We start from the raw sequence: 23,030 nt of genomic DNA on the forward strand, positions 1-23,030 counted from the left end.
ATAAAATATAAAAATATAGTATATAAAATATTGAGAGGAATAGATAGAGTAGACAGTCAGCGCCTCCTTCCCAGGGCACCAATGCTCAAGACGAGAGGTCATGGCTTTAAGGTTATGGGTGGGAGGTTCAGGGGAGATGTCAGAGGGAGGTTTTTCACCCAGAGGGTGGTTGGTGCATGGAATGCACTGCCTGGGGTGGTGGTGGGGGCAGATACATTGAACAGATTCAAGAGCTTGTTGGATAGGCATATGGAGGAACGTGAGATAGAGGGATATGCGGGACGAGGGGGTTAGGTAGTGTGAGGGTGGTCAGATGGGCGGCACGACACGGTGGGCCGAAGGGCCTGTTTTGTGCTGTATGGTTCTATGGTTCTATGCTGGAAACACTTAAGAGGCTAGACAGCATCTGTGTAAAGAGAAAGGGAGTTAATGTTTCAGGTCAAAGACCCTTCGTAGAATTGTGCTGAAGAGAAAACAAGTGAGCGTGAAATTGCAGAGAGGGCAATGGAGGGATGGATGGGACAAAGGGAACAATTGCTGATGGGGTGAGGCCAGGGTTGCCATGGTGATGAGCTGTGAAGAAGATCATTTCATCAAATGATTTGTGTTAAAAGAAACAGAATCGGCCCTGGGCCTGCACCACCATTCAATAAAGACCATGTCTGATCCAGCTTTGACCACTTTCTTGTTCTGTCCCCATATCCTTAACACCCTTGTGTTTAAATGTTCATCAATCTTCACCTTGAATGATTCCACTTTCACTGATCTCTGGGCTAGAGATTTCCAAAGAGTTACAACCTTCAAAGAGGAAAAAATATCCTTCCCAACTTCAAAGCACCTGAGTTGAGGATAGCAAAGTGGCATTTAGGTCTGTCACTTCGGGGACTGTCTATGAAGGTCTGATGTCCTAAATGCTGACTTCATATTGAGGACCGACTTCATATTGAGCGTTTCTTCTTTTGTGGAGTAGCCATTACACACAAGCCACCACATGGACTTGACCACGTGAGGTCTTGATTCAGCGGCAAGAGGATGGAGACCTGGTCCTGCTACATGGACATTAACGTTCTCAGTACTTCTGCGGGTGGTCTCATGTACAGATGACCTTACTAACTACATCCTCCATGGTTCCTTCTCCCCAATACCAACGGGGCACACTTTCCCCTCTCACCCTCAACCCTCCTCGGTCCCAGAATCTCCTCTCTTTCAGTGTCTGGCCCTACCCCCATGAACCCAACCTCCTCCCAATCTTCTTCACACCCCTTCCTTCCCACTCTAACACCTCCTCCCCCACACACCCAGCCCCCCATCCCTTTTGCACCCTGTTTCGAGGTTCCTTCCTTCCTACCTTATATCAGACAACCCTTCCGTTTGTTTTGTTCTGCTCAGCATCCCCCAAGCCCTCCCCATGCCCTTTCTTGCTCTCCAACCCTGAGACCACTCCTTCACCAAACAGGCTGGGTCAGAATGCAGGGAAGCTGCTAACAATGGGGAATATTATAGAACTCCCAGCCACACTCCATACAATGAAACCCAAACCAACATCAGTCTAGAAGCCCTTTCCTCACACCTACACATTTCCAACAAGTGGCTCACCACTGCTTACTCAAGGACTATTATCAGTGTCACCCATAACCTATCAAATGAATAAAATAAATGAATAAGCTTCTGCCCACCTGTGGTGACATTACCCCATTAGTTTTAGGCACATCAGAGTCTGGGTATGTTAGAATCTCACAGATTTCATGTGCTGGGTGTCTGTAGGTTTGCATTCTCTTTGGCATTCACAATTTTGATTCCCATCTCAGGGTAAAATTACCTCCTTACTATCAAAATTCAGCATCAAATAGTCAGGAGAACGCACACCAGTCCTCATTGAGGGGTCAGTGGTGGAAAGCATGAGTAGCTTTAAGTTCCTGGGTGTCAACATCTCAGAGGATCTATCCTGGGCCCAACACATTGATGCAATCACAAAGAAGGCATGCCAATGGCTCTACTTTGTTAGGAGTTTAAGAAGATTTGGTATGTCACTAAAGACTCTTACATATTTCTATAGATATATGGCGGAGAGCATCTTGATTGGTTGCATCACCGCCTGGTATGGAGCCTCCAATGCACATGATCGCAAGAGGCTGCAAAAGGTTGGAGACTGAGCCAACTCCATCAGGAAAACAACCCTCCCCACCATCAAGGACATCTTCAAGAGGTGGTGCCTCAAAAAGGTGGCATCCATCATTAAGGACCCTCATCATCTGGGGCATGCCCCTTTCTCATTATTACTGTCAAGGAGGAGGTACAGGAGCCTGAAGACGCAAACTCAATGATTCCGGAACAGCTTCTTTCCCTCCGCCATCAGATTTCTGAACAATCCATGAACCCATGAACACTATCTTGTTATTCCTTTTTCTTTGCACTATTTGTATTTGTAACTTATAGATTCTATGTCTTTGCACTGTACTGCTGCTGTAAAACAACAAATTTCACATCATATGTCAGTGATAATAAATCTGATTCTGATATAACTCAATGTGGTTAATAAATTGATGTAAAGAGTCATTATAAGCATATAACACCTCTGCCACATTTCTTACTGCAGAACTACCCACTGCTATTTATCATGAGTACCAACAACTTATAGTAAATGCTTTAGAACAAGAAAGTAATCATTCATTTGCTTTAAGAAACTTACAGGAAATATCATCAATCTAATCAAAGCCTGTGTGCTATTCTCCTTTAAAATTACTGTGCCTTGGCTGCTCTTATAGTCCTGGTTTGCAGTTGCTTGATTAACAGGTGGAAGGAAAAGATTCGATTTGGTACTGTACTGGACAATAACATCACCTACAAATCCTTGTTCACGAATTATGGTTAAGAAGACATCAGTTGAATCAACTGCAAAAAGACAAAAGGAGTTTAAAATAACCCTTATACTTGTATGCTTATTGAGGTAAGTTTCTGAAAGAAATATTTTGGCTTTGTATGATAGTACATTCAACAGAAATATCAAATCAGTTGCAAACAAGCTGACAATTAGCTAACAGCCACTCACACAAGGTAAGAAATCTAAACTACTGTATTGCAATATATAATTCCTTTGGGTAAAATTCAAGATACCATGCTATTTAAGAATTCTGTTTTGTGAAATCACCTGGGAAAGGATTTAAAATTGCCCTCTCATTATCCAGTAGTGGTTATTTTGTATGCAGACAAATAAACTCATTTTACATTACCAACATCCTTAAAGATGGCAGACTGAGCAGTTAAAACAATATCTTTAGTTTCAACAATGAAAGATCATCAGAAACAAGTAAACTGACTGTTACGTAAACAGCCATGTTTGTTATCTGACAATTTGCTAGAAATGAACATGTATTTGCTATCAAAATCCTTATAATAATTTTGCCATTCACCAGGACAGCCGTAAGTAATCAAAGATCTGAATGTCCAAAAGTTATTGAAGCAGCCACAAAACAAAACTTACATTCAGGCTCCTGCAGAGAGACATTGCTTGAGTTTATGTGCCAGCTAATCACACCATAGGGCGAGTCACTCGGGAGAACAGTCAAGACGGCATTTCTTTTGTTGGAATCAATGGTAGCGCCTTTAGCTTGGTCTTGCACACCCATAGTGGTGACATTTACAAGTGTAATGGTTACAAGCTCAGCTCCTTCTGGAATATCTTCAGCTAGCACCACAAGTAAAAGCGTTGTGAGTGCTTGACCCTCCGTGAAAGTAAACTGTAAAATTGGACCAATAATTAGTTACAAAAAGAAAAAAAATTGAAGACCAATATGAATTCAGTAAATTAAACCCATCTGTTACAAACCCATAAGGTTTTTTGATAATTTGTTTGACCAGTGGCACTATCACTGAAGCAGAAGATAAGGTCCGTCGGGAGTGCTCTCTGCTCACGTGTCTGAATTGACCATTCAATGAATTGGGAATTAGTCAACCTTTTCTCACCTGGTTTGTCAGAATACAGTCGAGTAGTAGAATTGAGCTTAGCCAGGGAAGGTGATGTCTTGTTACACCAGTGAACACATAATCGTGATTGCAAATTGAACTGCTTTAATATGGAATGGACTCATGAGTAGGAGAGCAAGTAGGTGGATCAGTATTGAAATAATTATTATTTAAAACAAAGACAAATAACCTGGTGAGCAGAAAGAAAAAAAATTGCATATGATACCAAATGTTGTGGGGCAGTGGCCTGGTGAGTGATTTCAAGCAAAAAGAAGCAAACTAAATAAAAATATTAACATCATATGAAAGTGGAATGATGACTGGGAAATGGTGATAATTATGGATAAAAACAAGACAAGGAAAAGAAATAAAACATTAAGGTGTGTAAAGCAATTAACTCTGGATAACAAAGCACTACATGGGAGAGAAATTACAGCTAGCAGGTAAGCATCTGCAAACAACAGTGTGTGCTGCACAGAAAGATCAGATAAAGGTCAAAGATTTTAAGCATAGCCAGACAGATTTAGAATGAATCCAAACGCAAGTCTGTGGAATGTGCTGATATAGCCATGCCTGGAGTCCTGTATACAATTCTGGCTGCTGTGCTACAGCAAGCATGTCCAGGCAGAGATTGCAATTGTTTACCCTGGAGAGAATGTTCAGGGTAGATATGCTACAAAAGGTACATCATTCTTAAAAGCACTTTAAATTGAGTTCTTAGGCTACCCAGCTCAAATTTAGAAGGAGGGCAATTGAAGGTCAGTTTAGTTTAACTACTTTACGTAGGCAGCAATGAATATGCGAATGAACGTCTGAGCTATCCAGTGGAGACAAGTGATAGCAGTCAGACCCACTGCATCGTGGTTTCTGCCACTGAATGTTCCTAAAACAGAGCATAGAAATTATTACAAAAGGAATCTTCTAACCCTCTTTAGCTCCAAGGGTTGTGTCAGAAGGCTGAAGTATTGCAGATGGTTCAATCATTTTCAATAAAGAGAAAAATTACAGACACTTACAGACCAGTTAGTCTTATACAAGTGGTGGAGCAGCATTTGGATTCAATAGTCCAGAAGCATGGTAATGTCAGGTAAAAAAAACATGGAGTAATAATGGAGAGCCAGCTTAAGTTTGTTAAGAGCAATTCATGCTTGGCTCATATACGTTTTCAAAGAGAGGGTAGTTAAGGACAAAGCAGTTGACATTAAATCATAGAGACAGACAGCATGGAATCAGGCCATTTGCCCCACCACATCTACACCAACCAGTGGGAACTATCCACACTAACCCCATCTCCCAATAGAGACATAGAATGAGAAACTTTATGATTGGTACATATTATTTTTGTTAGAAAACTGAAGCCGATGGGATAAAAGGGACAGTAGTAGCATGGATACAAGATTGGGTGAGGCACAGAAAAATCAGTTGTGCTGCATGGCTGTTTATTAGACTAGAGGGAGGCATCCACTCGAGTTTCCCAGGGTTCAAGACAATAACCGCTCTCATTAGGATGAGCATAGTGGCTTAGATTTTTGACATTTTCAATCAGTATTTAATTTGAAAGGAGACTGAAGAGCGAGGAAAATAGCAATACATTTGAAAAGGAACATTGACAAGCTGTTGGAATGGTGAATGAAATTCAACGTGGAAAAAGTGTGAGGTGAGAAACTTTGGCAGTAGTATAGGGAGAGACAACTTTAAAGGGGATCCAAGATGAGCGCAACCTGGAATAATTTGTGCACAATTCCTTCCAAGTGGCTGGATAGATTAACAAAAAAAATATACTAAACTCTATGGGACCATGGGCTTTAAAGGTTTGGAGGGGAATGGCTAAGAATTTAGGCAAAATAATAATATAAAACTATAAAATAAAAATAAGAGCTCAGCCTCAACTCGATTCCTGGTTTGAATCTCACTGGTTATTCAGAACCTCGAACATTTAGCCTTTTAAACAGCAGTAAGTCTGAGCCTCCTGCAAATGCATTGTCTAGAGCAGAAGCATTATACTTAGTAACAGGACTCTGCTGCTCAGCAAGTCTGGGCTCCCCCACTGGCCTCCTGGAGAAGTAGTCACGCTGACCCTGTGCCTGGATACAAGACCCCATTGATATCAATAGCAGGACAAAGGATTAGAAGGCAAAGGGGAAGGTAGGTTACATTTATTTCAATGATTTTGTTTCAGTTTAATGATCCGTATTAGCGGATGTCCAGCCCACACTGCTGGAGTCCAAGTTGCTTTGAGAGAGCAGGATTAGCCATGCCCTGATAAATACAGGTTTGGGGAGTTCTTGCATTGTGAAACCATGTGGTGGAACCAGGTCAGCAAGATCTGGCCCACTCCATTAAATACTAAACACCGCACATCAGGAAGGACCTGAAGGTCATGGAAGAGATTTATCTCCACCTCCCTCTCAGTCAGTGAATTGCAGATACCAACCACCCTCTGGGAGAAAGAAAATTCTTCCTCAAATCTTCCCTGAATTCCTTTTCCCTTATCTTAAACCCATGCTGTCTGGTTAATGGACAGCTTTTCCATGCAAAAAAAGTTTCTCACCATCTACCTCATCTATGCCCCTGAATTTTGCATACCTTAATCAGGATCCCTCTGTGAGTATAAATATTAACTGTTATTACTGTTATCCCGATCTCTTTGTATCATATGTATAATCATTAATGTTATGCACATTAATTTGAATTAACTTGAAATTCAATAAAAAGATTGAAAAAGAAAGAAAAGGATCCCTCCCAGCCTTTTCAACTCCATGGAAATGTAATTTTTGGTACATAAGGTAAAATGAAATATCCTTACTACTCCAGAAGTTGGAAAGATATCATTGACGTTTCCAGTGGTTACCCAATGTACAGTGAGAGCTCTGAATGTTCCTCGTAAACGTTCAACACTCAGAGCGATCTTACTGTCTTGTTCCAATTCTTGCACTTGCATGGACTTGGAACTCTGGAGAAGGAAAAGCACATTTTCAGTTTTTGATGCGGCTTTGCTTTAAAATTCAGTCTTTTATAAGTGGTGAAGGTCCCTTCTGTGACCTTTTAGTAGCTAAACCATTTATAAAATAATCTACTTTTTCGACTACAATATATTTGAAGAAATACTGCACAATCAACAATAGTGTTGAATACAGCATTGGCATCACTTTCATTTTATAATTCACTGAAGTCAAGCTTTTGATGTTAACACCAGAAGTATGGAATTTCGAACATGTAAAATGCTTTCAAATTGTTTTCAAAACCAGATCAATATGAAAAAGAAATTGCATTTACCTGCGCAAAACCGATTATTCCATGGGCATCATCATTTGATTGGATCACAAGAGTCACATGATCATTAAAACCAATTTCAGCTCCACCTTTTGCATTTACGAGTCTGACTGCAAAAAACTCATCGTCCTCCGGTATCTCATCATCAAGAATATTTACTGCTATCACTGCTTCTTTCTCACCAAGTTCAAATACGAGCTCATCAGATCTAACAATTTCAAGGTAGCAATTATTTACATGAACAGGAGCATGCTATTATAATTGTAATATAATTAAGTTAAAATTTTATACTTTATCCTGTTTGCTCCCCAATCCCTTCGTATATTTGCCTTGTTTTATGCATTTGTTCATCTCGTGTGTGAGTGCATAATTTTTCAATTATTCTGACAATAAAGAAATAGTTTTCAATGTTTTCAAGTGTTCACTTCACAGGCAACTTATTTGTGCAGTGCAGTCATCATCTGGTCGACAGCATGGCAGACAATTTACATGCGGCAAAATCCACCATCAATAAATTAAGTAAATAACCATTTAATCTATTTTGCTGGTTAAGGGATAAACTTTTAGCAAACCAGCAAAACCCCCTGTTGATCTTTAAATATGGTCATGTGATTTTTTGTTAAACATGTGATTGAGTTGGCGGATAAGGCTGCTATTTAATACTCCTTCTAAAAAAACAGCAGCTCCAACATGGTAACCCATCCTTTGGGTTGGATTGGATTGAGGTGTCTATCTCTATTATTTACTGAGATCTTGGTGCGAGCCAAGAACTGTTTGACGCAAGACACAACACACTGGTAACTGCAAACAATGAATATTTTATAGGTTGATTATAAATAAAGGACCATGTAAATAATCGGCTTATTGAGCTGTGGAAATTGCATTGAAATTAAAAATAAATTTACTTGTCTATATTGACTTCATGATTCCACCAAAAGGCTTGAAGCTGTCACACTTATATAGAACGTTGGATGACCTCAGAATGTTTCAAAGGATTCAACAGCCAATTGATGTGTGGTGCCACTTAATCACTCACATAAATGCACTGTAATTATGTTTATTAAATTTTGGCAGTAATCAGGGAGAAGTCTCCTTCCCTTTGCTGCAGAGTACCATGGGATCTTTTTTCAATGACCAACATTCAGGACAAATTAAACCTTGGTTTAATACCTCATCTTAACAATGACTATTTGACTGTGAAGATTGTTTCAGTACTGTATTGAAACATCGGTCTCAAATTTGTACCATGGACTTGAATCCATAACTGACAGAGACTGCTAGGTTACAGGTGCTAATGCAATAAAATTATGCAAAAATAAAAAAAACAATCAACCTCTTTTTTTTAAGCTTTGTGTAGAGAAAATATCTGTAAATTAATAATTATAAATTGTGTAAGCCATAGTTGCAGTGCCATATGTAGCTTAAGGTTCCCTGAAATAAAGAATATTCAGGCCATCATCAGGATGATCCCAGGCGTTGGAAACTTTTGTTATGAGGAGAGAATTAAGGCTGCAGGAGCAAGTTGCATCTTCATTCCTCTGGTGAATTGGTTTGCAAATCAGGAGGTGCAATATTTGCACATCTAGTACTTTGCAGAGTAGGCTTTTCATTATATCAATCCTCATGCAAAACCGACTGGCATCACTGTTGTCAAATTGGTGGCATAGCACGCAACCAACAACGTGTGAAGCAAGCACTGGGAGCCAATCACTTAGTAGGAGGAAGACCCCACCACCAACTCACCCGCCACACTCAAACTGCATTGCTTAATGTGATATTCAAGACTTGCGGGTTTGCTAATTGGCTCGAGAGAAATGCAGTGATTGCCATCATCGGAAGCCTAAAAAGCTCTGAATTTTCAGTGAGTTCTGTGGCTGAAATTGGGAATTATATCTTGAACTATTATCTACACTGTGCTTTTCACCTGCCAGAAGTGGGCACAATGGAGGTTTCCCTCTTGACCTTCAATATGATTGGGAGGAATACAGAGACCGCAGAACAGAACAACCTCCCAGCTAAGTTGGGGAGGGGGAGAGGAGATTGGAAGAATGTCCCTCAGCAGGTGGCCCCCTCTACACTTGCATTCAAGCAGTTTTGCCACAGCTCCTTGGTGAGAAACAATGCTTTTGAAGACACTGCTTCAGTAAGAATGGAGGTGAAATTTGCAATATGCAAAGACCACAGCTGTATGAGAACTACCTAGTCATGGCTTTGGAGGTGACTGAGCCTTCGCTTTCTTTGCCTTTAGATCTTTCCGGGCTGGTACTAGGGATATCAGCAGTCTGTCACAATTTGCAGAGTAGATTAAGAATGTCACAAGCTCTCATTCTCCTTGAGTAGAGAGCAGCAGGCAGCAGTCCCAGATTTTACCATGACTGCAGATTCCCCAGTAGGATACGATGCCGTTGACTGAAGCTTAGAATAGTAATCCAGTGTGCCCTTCCATGGTAGGATATCACTCCCCTGCACCTCCTCTTAACCCCGATTATGTTTTTTTTTCTATTATTTATCCACCTCCCTTTTAAAAGCTGTTGAACCAGTCTATATCACCTGATCACAAAATACATTCCAAAGGTAACCACTCAAAGCAGAAAAAAAGATCTTCATGTTGTTTTGGTTCTTTTGGTTATTCCGTAACACCGTGATCTCTTGTCTTTTACCAAGATTCTCTCTTTCCATACTGTCTTGACCCCACTATCACAAGTCCTCTCTAACTTCCTCTACTCTGGGGAGAACAATCCAGCTTCTCCAGCCTCCCCCTGTAACACAAGTCACTTGTCCCTGAATCATCTGAGCAAACCTTCTTTGCAACCTCTCCATGGTCTTTACATCCTTAAAGTGTGATGGTCAGGATTGGATATAATTCCCTTGTGCTTTATAATGATTCATTTTAACCTCTTTGCTTTTGTATGCCTCTATTTAAGCAGCAGATTACTTGGGCTTTTTAAAATGAATTTCTGAACCCATCTTGCCACCTTCATCTTTATTCCTGCACCCTTTTCAAGATTGTATTCTTTAATATTATATTGCCTCTCTTTTTGCTACTGAAATGAATCACTTTATCCTGCATAAAAGTTATACTTTTCTGTGTTAAATTTCATCTGACACTTTTCTGCTCTATCAGACTACATCTTCTCAAAGTCTCTCACTATCTTCCTTATTATTCACTATATTTCCATGTTTGTGTAATCTGTAATTGTGAAATTAAGCCTGTATACACCAAAACCATCTTTGGCAGCCCATATTCATCACATTAAATGTGCTACCCTCATTAACACACTGTTATCTTATTGTGTGAGGGCTTCATCCAAAAATGCAGTAATTAACCACAATCAGAAGGGTTTTCACTCCCTTAATGAATAGTAGTTGCCCTGCCACTAAATACGTATTCTGATGATTAATGGCAAGTATTCAGGAAGCTTTCATGATGCTTTCATTTCGATCTGCCCTTTTGCCTTTTAGGCACCAAACTGGAACAACTCGTGTCTGCTTGGAGACATGGGTAATCCCATGTCCACCTGGCTCCTGACTTCTCTATGGACTTAACACACAAGGGGAGAATGCTCCTAGAAGGAGAGGCTTGCTGTCAACTACAGTGTTAGGGAGCACTACATTGGTATGCTCAAAAGTTCAACTTCTCAGAGCACTCTGCACGTACACCGCAGTACATTCCAGAGATAGTTTTCCACTGATTGTCATTTACTGCACCTTTCACGAACTGACATTCACATAAGTTCACCCATTGCCGGCAGCTATGGAATGTGGAGGTGAGGAGAAGTGGAAGACAAATAAAAAGGAGCAAGAGGAGAAAGAGAAGTGAAGCAGTTCCAGTAACAAACAAAAGGCTTGATGTTGTCTGTGACAAAACAACCTTCTTTGCAGGCAACTCTACCAACATTCTGAACAGCCCCTACATCCATCCACTATTACACTGTGTCTTTATTGGGCACCATCTGCAAAGTCCTGGTTGCAAATCACCAAGGTATCAGCCAACCACACAACCACTTTACTCTACTGGGGAAAGATGTATTATTCTCAAATCAAACAAATGAAATAGCAGCTCAAAAATTCTTACCCTGGAATGAAATCTGATTCATTAGAAATAGAAGCCAGCTCATAGATCCAGGAATCTGAATTGCCCACTGAAGCAATGAGGGTTTTGGTTCCATTACGTGAAGGAGCAGTGACAGAAACCATGGAATTTGATGCTGGGAGTTTCAGCACCAATATAAATTGGCTATTGTCCATATCCCATGTGTAGAGATTTGACGTGTCTTCACCATTCAACACGAGATGAACTGGAAGAAAATCTACAATTAATATTCGTAAATTATGCTCTGCTAATCAGAAATAATGCACAAAGTATTCCCATATATTTGGACTACAGTAGACCTTTCATTATATACTATACAGGAAGGCAATTTTGCATCAGGACATTCTGGTGAACAAGATGTAACTTCTAATTCATTCTTATGTGAATTAAGTTCCCAGAGTAACCAGGTAATAGTAAAAAATAGACCCACATGTACGTGGGTTTTAGACACAGAATACTCCTAATCCATTCAAAATATAAGCAACATGACAACTAATTTAGGAATAACACTTGAGATTTGGTAAACTGTTAGTTGAGTTATTAGCCCACAAAATAAGATAATAATTAGTTCATTAAAAAGACGAAGTAATATTAAGTAAAAGTTTTTCAACTGATTCTTCTTATTTTTCTTTCATCTTATGGTAACAATAGACAATAGGAGCAGAAGTAGACCATTCGGCCCTTCGAGTCTGCACCGCCATTTTGAGATCATGGCTGATCTTAGGTTCCCATAAGGATCCATGCAAATTGTTGTAGTTTCCTTTTTACTTGAGCACTGTTATCGTCACCAATTCAAATCACCTGTTGGAGGTATTTATGAAATGAAGATTGGTGGAGAGAGATCAGTTTGCTGGAACTTGAACATTACGCTCCCAGAGGTGAGCATACCATTCTTGGGTCCCAATGGCACCACTAAGATGTATGACAAGTTAACCATACTTTTACATGCTTATTCAGCTAGACCCCATTTTGGAATGACGTGCTTTGAAGTGCAGTAAAAATGGAGATTAAGAGCAAATCTGCCTAACTAGCCACAACTGCCAAGATACCATTAAATCCCTCTGGGAATCTTGGCCCAAATATTTGAATGCACACAAGGAACTATCTGTAGAGACACAAGAGACTGCAGATGCTGGAATCTGGAGCAACAAACAATCTGCTGGAGGAACTCAGCAGGTCGAGCAGCATTTGTATCTGTACCTATTTGTACACAGGCCATTTCATCAAATAGACAGGTGCTTAGGTAACACTTATTGCATAGACAATTGCAGCAGACATATGGAATGTAGTTGGACAGGTAAAACGAAGGCAATCTGCAGTCTAACTCTAACTCCATCCCCCTGGAGATGTGTCTAATCCTGAGCTATGTGTCTGGTGATGTGAAATAGCAAAAAGAGTAATCATTTTTGGAATAATTTCTAATCTGTGAAAATGAAGCCTCAAATCATATATAAGTGATACAAGGTAATTGTAAATTTTAAGATCTATCTTTCTGCACACTGTTTATTTTTCATAAGTGTTTCCATGTTACCCTTGATGGTTTGATGAGTTCATTTCTGGAGCCTTACCTACACCAGAGGGAGGTGTGAAAAGGTGGATGCTTCTCACAGTGTTGACAGGAATAGACTGGACCAGTTTTAAAAAGGGCTGTCCTGCCTTCCAAATGTACACAAGGCAGGAAGTATGGTTGCCTGTGAAGCATAATAAATGTAAGCTTATTTAATGCATTGGTGTAAGAACTAAAGTAAAAGAATCTGATAGCACTGCTTAATAATAACTCAAAAATAGCCTATTTCTAACAAAATTAATATCTATTTAACTGAAAAATCTGACACAGTTGGCTGAAGAATCCTGTTATACAAGAATCTGAGATGTCTTTACATGCTTTGTGCTCTGCCATCAAATACTTGAATCACTCCTCTTGTTTTAGTTTCTTCATCTCTACTGTGGTGCACAAGATGGATGTACAACAATTTATCTCCACACTGAACCAGAACCATGTGTAGTCCAAGCCAGTAAGCGTGACAATTTCCTTCTTTGAAGGACATTAGTAAACCAATAGCACTTTAATAATAATCTCAGCATTAACTACCTTGGTACAAATACAAGTTCTCTGTTTCTACACTGCAACTCCAATGCCACATCTTCAGCCAACAGCAATAGTGCAGAACATTCACAATGAATAATCATGCTATCTGAACTTTTGGGTTTATCAAATTCCATTTAAAAATACCCGTCTAAGAATAATCAATACACTGTGGCAATTAACAATGTTTAATTAACAAAGGATTCCAATACAAAATAATCAAAATTGGTAGAAAATTAATATCTATTGAAAACAAAATGATCAAGTAATATGGCAGTGTTACCAAAGACAAGGTAGGTGTCAGCCCCAGCAGTCATGCTACTGACGTGCATTCCTGCATGGACAGTCAAGTTCTGGGGCTTGCCGAACTGGTCGTCACTCCATTGAAAGAGCACAGATGCTCGGTTGAACTGGGAAACAGCCAGGTATAGTAGATTTCCTTGTTTGAACAGAGCAAGGCCAGTAGCACCATGAGTCCGTAGGTTCTGATGAAAAGTAAATGAACTCCCATCCCATCTATAGATCTGTGTGCATAATAATTGAAACAAATTATTTATTTTAGATCTGAGAGCCTGTTGAATTCATTCACTGCCACAAGAAGACACTGTGTAATGAGAATGCATTTGCCACTAAAATAAAACAATCTAAAAGATTCAAAACCAAATAGAGGAATAAATTAGATTTCATTTCACCCTGGTTTCTAAATCATTAAAAAAGTTTTAGGGAAGAAATTCAAGTGATCAGCTGGTCCAATTAGCATCCAAAGTGCACAGACTGCTATATTGTTTGGGTCCTTTCTGCCTATTTCAATCTATTTAGCAACATCAATTTGTGCCAATTATCCGAATGACTTCAGCCCTACGAGTCATTCAGATTTTGGCACAAATTGATGTTGCTAAATGGTCAGTACAGTTTTATAGTGGGGTGTAAAATTTGTACATCAAATTCATAAAAAATTGTAGAATATTCTGATCCAACTTCTTAACACACTTAGGCGACTTCAGAGGGCCAGGTTAATCATTATGCATTACAAAGTGAACTTCACTGGTCTACAGATATTTCACTATATTATCCCCATTCCTCAATAATTTGTCAAGCAGCATCTTTAAATACTGCAAGGTAGCCTTGTTTGTTACTTGTGGATGTGGATATCTTTTCACACCAGCGAATGGCCCTGAGAATTTGCTCAATAAGTGTGTAGACTTTGGCCAAGGTTGAAAATCAGACTGGGAGCTGGAACAGTTGGATGTGAAAGCCAAGTTTTAAGTTTGGCCAAGGTTGAGTATCAGATTGGGAGCAGGAACAGTTGGATGTGGAGGCAGTGGTTAAACTACATGTTATCAGTGAAGTGTCTGTGGGGGCCTGAACCATGTGAGAGAGGGCACAGTCTAGGGTCAAAGATATAACTACCAGAGTGTAGGACTGCAGAAGTACAGAAAGCAGCAGTGTTAGCATATGGAAGTTGTACAGCAGGTAGGGAAAGAAGGGTAGAAAGTTGCTTTGTGTTAGAAGGTGGAACACAATCTAATTAACATACGAACAGGAGAAGACAACCTAGCCCATTCAATAAGATCATTCCTGATGTTCCTAATTTTGTACACTTACTGCCTCTATCTTCACCCTTCAGTATCTTTAGTTAACAAAACAAAATCTAACAATTTCACATTTAAAATCAACAGCTGATCAGGCATGCGAGGATTCTGCGTAAATGTTTTTCTCAACCAAGTCTGAAAGGTCTGGCTCTAATTTTTAGACTATGGCCTCTAGTTTGGGATTCTCCAACCAGCAGAAATAGTTTATCTACTCTCAGCTTCTCCCTTAATATTTTCAAAACTTCAGTCAAATAATGTCTTAACCTTTCACATTCCAGGGAATATAATCATAATTTGTGTAATTTCTCCTGCTGACACACCAGACCTGTCCTGATCCTGAATCTTTGAGGTGTGTCCGTGGTCCGGAACAAACTATCCAAACCTCATGCTGGGGTGAACCCTAGGTCACACCAGATGGGAGAGAGCAGAAAGGATCTTGAGGCATGGCAGGTTTCTAACAATGAAACCTCACTCCAATGCACAAGGACATTTAATGACCCGAAAAGCAATTGACCAATATTTCCCTTTAAAATTCAGTCTGGGGTGAAAGATAATAACAAAACACCTTAAAAAGATAAGGATTGATCAAAGTTTTAAAAAGAAAAGTAAGGCATACAAAGTGGCAAGGGATGGTGGTAGACCAGAGGACTAGATTGTTTTCAGGATCCAGCAGCAAAAGACTGAACAACTCATAAGAATGGAGAAAATTTAATTTGCAAGAAAACTTGCAGAACATATCAAAAGAGGGAAGGGGGTGGGGAGGAGGGGTGGAGATTGGCCATCACAGAAAACAGAAATTTGGAATAAATGGGTCCTTTTGAGGCTGGTAAAATTTAGCAAGTGAAGTAACACAGGGATCAGCTCCTGACCCTCAATTGCTTACTATTTACATTAGCAACCTGGAGGGAACAAAATGTAACATTTCCAAGTTTGCCGATGATATAAAAATAGATGGAAAGACATGATGTGATCAAGACATTGTAATTCTACAACAGGACATAGATAGATTGAGTGACTGGGCAAAAATATGGCAAATGATGTTTAATGTCAGGAATTGGGAGGTCATGCACTTTGGTAAGAGAAATCAAAAGGCAGATTATTATCTAAATGAAGAGAGACTGCAAATGAGTGAATCAGAGGCATCTACGTGTTCTGGAGCATGAATCACAAAAAGTTAGCAGGCAGGTCCAACAGGTAGTTAGGGTGGCAAATGGCATGTTGGTCTTTATTGTGTAAAGGTTGGAGTTTAAGAACAGGGAGGACTTGTTATAGTTATACAAGGTGTTGGCAAGGCCACACCTGGAATACCATGCACAGTTATGATCCCCTTACCTAAAAAAGAATTAAATAGCATTGTAGGCAGTCTCAAGAAGATGCATCAAGCCAATTCCTGGGATGAGAGGATTGTCCTATCAAGAAAGACTAGCCAGTTTGGGTCTGTATTCCTTGGAGTTTAGAAGAAGGAGGGGTGACCTTATTCAAATATACAAATTTCTAAGGGGCTTGAAAGGGTAGATGTTGAAATATTTTTACCAGTGGGAGAGTCTTGAACAAGGGGACGTATCTACTAAATAAGGGACTGGTCATTTAAAACCGAGGTGCAGAGAAATTTCTTCTCACAGTAGTGAATCTGTAAAATTCTCTGTCCCTAAGGGTGGTGGAGACAAGATCATTAGATATACTTAAGGTGGAGATGATTACATATCTGAAAGATCAAGGAATTGAGGGTAATAGGGGAACTGGCACAGAAGAGGGGTTGAGGCCAGCATAGACCAGCAATGAATGGTGAGGTGTGTTTAAGGGGCCAGGTGGCCATCTCCTGCACCTGTTTTCTTGTGCTCTTGAGTCAGCATGGATTTATGAAAGGAAAAATCACATTTGTCTACTCTGCTGAAGTTCTTCGAGGATGTGATGTAGAGCAAATAAAAGGGGGAACCAATGCAGTGGAGTATTTGGATTTTTAAAAGGTTTTCAATAAGGTCTCGTACAGGAGGATGGTGATCAAGATTAGAGCATGCAGAAATGGGTGTAATATACCAACAGGGATTCATATTTGTTTATCAGAGAGAAAGCAAAGGGGGGGGGGGATTTCTCAGGTTGTCCACTGTGTCCCTGCCAAAGTAAAACTGCACCTTCACAAAGTTTAATTGAAGAATTGACAAATGTTCAATAAATATACATCACAAAGAGGGGGCTCCCACTGGAATTAAAACAGAAAATGTTGGAAGTACTCAGCAGTTTTAGAGAGGGAATATATGAGATTCCCAGACACTGCCCAACCAAAAGAGTGTTTCTGCCATTTTATATTTCAGATTTCTAGTGACCACAGAATTTTGCTGTTATATCTCTGCTGGAACTCATAATAGTAGGAAAGTCAACAATCAAAACCTCACGTGAAGGTGCAAGGCTAAGATTTAGTTGCAGAATTAATCTTTTAAAATCAGGTATCTCTATCTCTGGAATGACTAAATATGAACTAGTCACTTTATAAACCCGGCTATGCTTCCATCAGGTGCTATGTTTAACAATGTCATTCTTTAGAGAGGCTGGCTTTCGGGTAGAAATAACTGAACTTAAAATGGATGGCATAATTTTCTTCTGAAACCATCCTTGATATGGTTGTACTTGTTTGGCCACTTACGTCCATGAATGCAGCATTAACTGCACCAAAACATTGTGGTTCCAGACCACAGCCAACCCGATTGACTTGCATAAATAGCCATTGACAGATCTGGGTGGTACACTGATGAATCCAGTCGAGCTGCTCCATCACACTCCACTGACCTGGGTTGAAACCTCATCTCCAATGTTGTCTGTGTGGAGTTTGCACATTCTCTTTGTGACCAGTTTCCTCTGGGCGCTCCGGTTTCCTCCCACGTGTCAAAGATATGCAGATGAATAGGTTAATTGGTCACTGTAAACTGCTCCTAGCGTGTGGGTGTGTGGTACAATCTGTGGGGAGTTGATGTTTATGTGGGCAGACTAGAATGGGATTAACGTAGGATTAGTGTAAATGGGTGCGAGTGGTCAGCACAATCCCAGTGGGCTGAAGAGCCTGTTTGCGTGCTGTATGGCTCCATGACCCTATGAAAGTCTCAATTACTGTTTGGTTCAGAAATTATTTTCTGACAGAACCTTTAGGTTCTTTTAGTGACCAACCCCAACAATAGTACCACTGTAAACAAAAGAACTGCAGGTCCACCAAATCTGTAACACTGGTGTAAGAGGCACAATGAAAAATTCAGTCAGTTTCTGGTATTTGAATTAACTGAGTCTAAAAGATACAGTTCTATTCAATTGTCACTTTTTTTTAGCTTTATACAAATAATATCTTGAAATGAATAACACAGTTTCAAAATTTAGTGTAACCTCAAAATTAACCTTTGAGTTACTGTCAAGAGTGTCCACTTGACTGCTGATGATCAAGTAATCTTGGTTTTCCTGTGCAAAATGTTTTACATCACTGCTCTCTGGGACAGTCAAAGCCTGAATCTGTGGAGAAAATCAAAGCAAAGACAAGGATCACACTTTAAAATTCTAACAAGGTTGTATCTATTTGATTTAATGTTCAAAATGTTCACATCACCAGAATAATAACATTGTATATTGATAACATATATTAAGCATCATACTATTCATGAGAATACAAGCCAGTATTTTGAGGAAAAGCACAAAAAAATTAGGAATAACTCTGCATAATAAAATCTGAATTTATCACGTCATTTTAAAAATTATTATCTCTATCTTTTGCCTGTAAAACCATAAAAACTGAACAGGGTTCACCTCAGACAAACCTGACCAGGATCTATTTTTCGCTCCTTTAAGCACCTAAAACTTAAGTACAAACATAAATACATAAACTTAAAGCTTATTCATTTTAAGTCTGTCCCAAGCCAGAAAATGTATAGAAATTCTCTTCCTAGCACTCCAGTGAACTGATTTATACAGATAGACATTGAAGTAATTTTCAGTAAATGCTGTTTCATCTAATTACTTTTATTCTTTCTCTAAAGCACTAAATTTAAACATCTGATACATCCTCCACTTCTCTTCATGCAAGAACTATTCTATATTTCACAGATTTCAGCAAATGTGACAGGAGTTAGGAATGATTTTTTAAATCTCAGCTCGGAAATAGCGAGAATCATTCTCAACCCCAAAGTTCCCTCAAGCTAGGGGTCAACTGACTCAATCGTTCTCAGCGTCTATCTGGCTGATTTGCGGTCTAGAAAATCAAAGAGTCTTCCTTGAACTTTTCTTTGGTACTATACTAATTGCCATATTATTCAACAATTTCAGATGATTCTGCTAGTCCCCTATACACCTTCCCTCCATTGACCTTTTGTCTCTTTCTTCTCGTCACCCACTTTTCTTTCTTGGGCAATCCTTTGGAAATGAGCTTGCCTTGCTTCCCCTCCAGTGTTGTGGACTCTCAGGAATGGCTGGTCAGGTGGCAGACTCTGCCACAGATGAGGCAGTTGGGAGCTTGTCCAAGCAGATTGGAGAGATTAATTGGGTCCTGGCACATTCCTTGTGCTTGGCCTCCACATAGTGCTTGGTGCTCTCTGTCCTCCTGGAAGTCACTTGCCATGATGGAGCAGAGAGTAGTCTTGTTTCTTTACTTAACATATCTCCACTCTCTTTCACATTCTGTCACTTAATCATACCATCACAGGCTTCCACACTTGTTCTCCTCTCCCCTTCCCTATTTGTTTAACGTGCAGTTCCATGATCCAAAACATTAATTCTACTTCTCTCTCTAGAGATGTTCCTAAACCTGTCAAGAATTTCCTTTATTTTTTCTTTTGCTGCACTATTAATGATCTGGATTTTGAATTAGTAATGCTGGCAAATTTAATAGCAGTCTCCATCATTACTCTGCAGTAATGACACCAACTTCAAGATTTCTGTGTGTGCATAGTCCAAAGCAGAAATTTCCATGCTGTTCAAAGAGATTCAACACTCCTCCACTGTTGGCAGCATTTTCCATTGCAAACAAAAGAAACAGCAAAACCTAAAACATTACCTAATACATCTGTGGCTGACAACTGTAGCATTAAATCAAAGGAAGTTGCTTATAAAGTTACCAGAAATAACAATGGGCCTGAGAATTGGGAGCATTTTGAAACACAGAGAAGAAGGAACAAGAAATTGATTTTAAAAAATTGCATCAATCCCATCTCCCCCACTTATTTATCTGCTACCTATCTTCTTAGATATACCCATTAACAACCCACAATTCTCCAGTTCACCCACCAACCAGCATATCCCAGCGAGGTCACACAGAGAACATTCAGACTTGATATAAACTACACCTGCAATGCGACTGTGCCACCTGGGAGAACAGGAGTAAATGTGTCTTACCACAATAATACAGGGCCTTGGTTAGACTGCACCTGAATTATCGTGTTCAATTTTTGTCTCCTTACCTAAGGAGATATATGTCCCATAAAGAGTGCACTAAAGATTCACTGGACTTTTTCCAGGGTGGTGGGTTTGCTGTTTCTGGAGTGATTGAGCAGACTGGGGCTGTTTTTTTTTCTCTAGAGTTTAGAAGAACAAGAGCAGAAATCTCTATAAAGTATATTTAGTATACTCTAAAGTATACCACACTTAGCATTGTGGAGGAACAGAGGGATCTTGGGGTCCACGTCCATAGATCCCTCAAGGTTGCCACATAGGTCGATAGGGTTGTTAAGAAGGCATATGGTGTGTTAGCCTTCATTTGTTGGGGTATTGAGTTCAAGAGCTGCCAGGTAATGTTGCAACTCTATAAAGCTCTGGTTAGACCACACTTGGAGTAGTGTGTTCAGTTCTGATTGCCTCATTATAGGAAGGATGTGGAAGCTTTAGAGAGGGTGCAGAGGAGATTTACCGGGATGCTGCCTGGATTGGAGGGCATGTCTTATGAGGATAGGTTGAGTGAGCTAGGGCTTTTCTTTTTGGAGAGGAGGATGAGAGGTGACTTAATAGAGGTGTACAAGATGATAAGAGGCAAAGGTCGAGTGGACAGTCAGAGACCTTTTCCCCAGGGACAAAATGGCTAATATGAAGGGGCTTAATTTTAAGGCGATTGGAAGAAGATACAAGGGGGATGTCAGAGGTAAGTGGGTTTTTTTACACACACAGTGGTGGGTGCATGGAACACACTGCCGGCAAAGGTTGTGGGGGCAGATACATAAGGGTCATTTAAGAGACTCTTAGATAGACACATGAATGATAGACAAATGGGGGGCTATGTGGGAGGGAAGGGTTAGATAGATATTAGAGCAGGATAAAATGTCGGCTCAACATTGTGGGCTGAAGGGCCTGCACTGTGCTGTAATATTCTATGTTGTTCTATGTTGTTTGAAGTCCTCACAAGGTTTCACAGGCTGACTGCAGGGATTAGGTCTGGAACTATTGGTCACAGTCTCAGAATAAGAAGTCGGCTGTTTTTGACTGACAGGAGAAATTTCTTCATCCAGAGGGCTATGGAGATTCAGTCATTGAATTCATTCAAAACAGGTATCAAGAGACTTCTCGGCATTAACAGAATCAAGAAAAATGAGGATTGTGCAGGAAAATGGCTTTGAGTAGAAATTCAGCTATAATTTAGACAAATGGTGGAGCAGGCTTAGCAGGCCAAATGGCCTATTCCTGCATCCATTTCTTATGTTCTTATAAATTCCTGAAATTAACATTAAACTATTCAAAAACTGGTCCCCCCTTAACACATGCTAAAAAATCTTAACTTCTATTGTATTAGATTCACAAGATATTCACAAGGAATATTTGTTATTAAATACACAAAACTATCTTTGTTATTAAATAAATTACCCAGTCCTAAACAAATGATTGTATGGATTTACATTATAATTGTCTCATTTCAGATTTCAATATACAAAGGACTATAAAATTTCAATTTCAATTTCCATCTTAATTATATTGGTATGTTCTAGTCCTTATTCAGCACACTGTATAATATTTAAAATTTAACTGGAAAATATGTCTTTTGTTTCCTGACATATGCCTGAAAGAATGTTATATTTGGTGATAAGGTAGCATGATGATCTCACAGCTGTGGAACACCTGGGCTTCCCCGAATTGACACCTGGCATAGGAATTGCTGAATTGTAATGTTAGCAGTGAATGCTGCTGGTTTGCTGGTGATCACAATTCAACAGTAATCTGATGAGTTGTTATATATGCATGGACCAAATACATTTCCTCAGATCATTCCCCTGTGACAAATTCTATTCTGTCGAAAACAACTCTAATTAGTTTACTGTAACACATTCATATTAATAACTAAAAACAGGAAGCTTTATATAGCTCATACCAATGTTAATTCAGATTGCAATGTAAACCTGTAAATGCTGTTATTGGATGCTTTCGTTCCTGTTATTCCACTGTGGGTAATGACTATATAAGATACATCACTTTTGACAAACGTCGTGCAGCCTGTCGGGTTCCATGTTTCGATGTTCTGTGAGAACAACAACAACATCATTAATTTCTCAGGTTTCCAAAATGACTAAAAAGTCAATTGTAATTTCAGAATAAGCAATTCAAGAGCATTTTGGATTCTTTCCCTTTACCTGCACTGGGACAAATACACCACGCCATTGATATAGGGTTGACACAGCATCTACCTTCCAACTGCTTCCGTTTATTTGAAGAAAAATTCCAAACAGGCTGTTGTTAAATGTCAGGAAGCACCACCTTGAGCCGAGTACTTCAGGGAAATTCTGCAATGTGGACAGCACTTGAACATCACCCCCTGAAAAGACAAGAAAAATGTGGATATTAATTAAACATTGATAACTTAACATTTTAAACAGAACTATATAATGTTACATCAAAAACCTTAATGACTTACTTTCCACTGTCAATTTATATCTCCACTATCTTGCTTAAAAAAAGTCTTAATCTAGCAGTTTTCAGCTGTTCCCACCGCCTCCAGTAAGACCTATGATGCTGATGGCAACCCACCACGTGAACATAGGCTGCTCAGTGCCATCTGATTAATTTCTCTCATTCT

At 39.6% G+C, this 23,030-nt stretch overlaps 1 protein-coding gene across 1 annotated transcript in view; it reads right to left on the bottom strand.

Moving 5' to 3' along the window:
* Positions 1-23,030, bottom strand: part of adgrv1 (adhesion G protein-coupled receptor V1) — a 249,447-nt gene that overhangs the window by 81,541 nt on the left and 144,876 nt on the right. The window contains exons 45-53 of the mRNA XM_052020663.1: positions 22,588-22,769; positions 22,329-22,475; positions 18,389-18,499; positions 13,699-13,939; positions 11,312-11,546; positions 7,240-7,444; positions 6,770-6,916; positions 3,482-3,737; positions 2,744-2,892 (exon numbers count right to left, since the gene is read on the bottom strand). Of these exons, the coding sequence (XP_051876623.1) occupies positions 2,744-2,892; positions 3,482-3,737; positions 6,770-6,916; positions 7,240-7,444; positions 11,312-11,546; positions 13,699-13,939; positions 18,389-18,499; positions 22,329-22,475; positions 22,588-22,769 (1,673 nt within the window). The remainder of the gene's footprint in view (positions 1-2,743; positions 2,893-3,481; positions 3,738-6,769; positions 6,917-7,239; positions 7,445-11,311; positions 11,547-13,698; positions 13,940-18,388; positions 18,500-22,328; positions 22,476-22,587; positions 22,770-23,030) is intronic.

Source organism: Pristis pectinata, chromosome 7 (assembly GCF_009764475.1).
Source record: "Pristis pectinata isolate sPriPec2 chromosome 7, sPriPec2.1.pri, whole genome shotgun sequence".
NCBI classification, from domain to species: Eukaryota; Metazoa; Chordata; class Chondrichthyes; order Rhinopristiformes; family Pristidae; genus Pristis; species Pristis pectinata.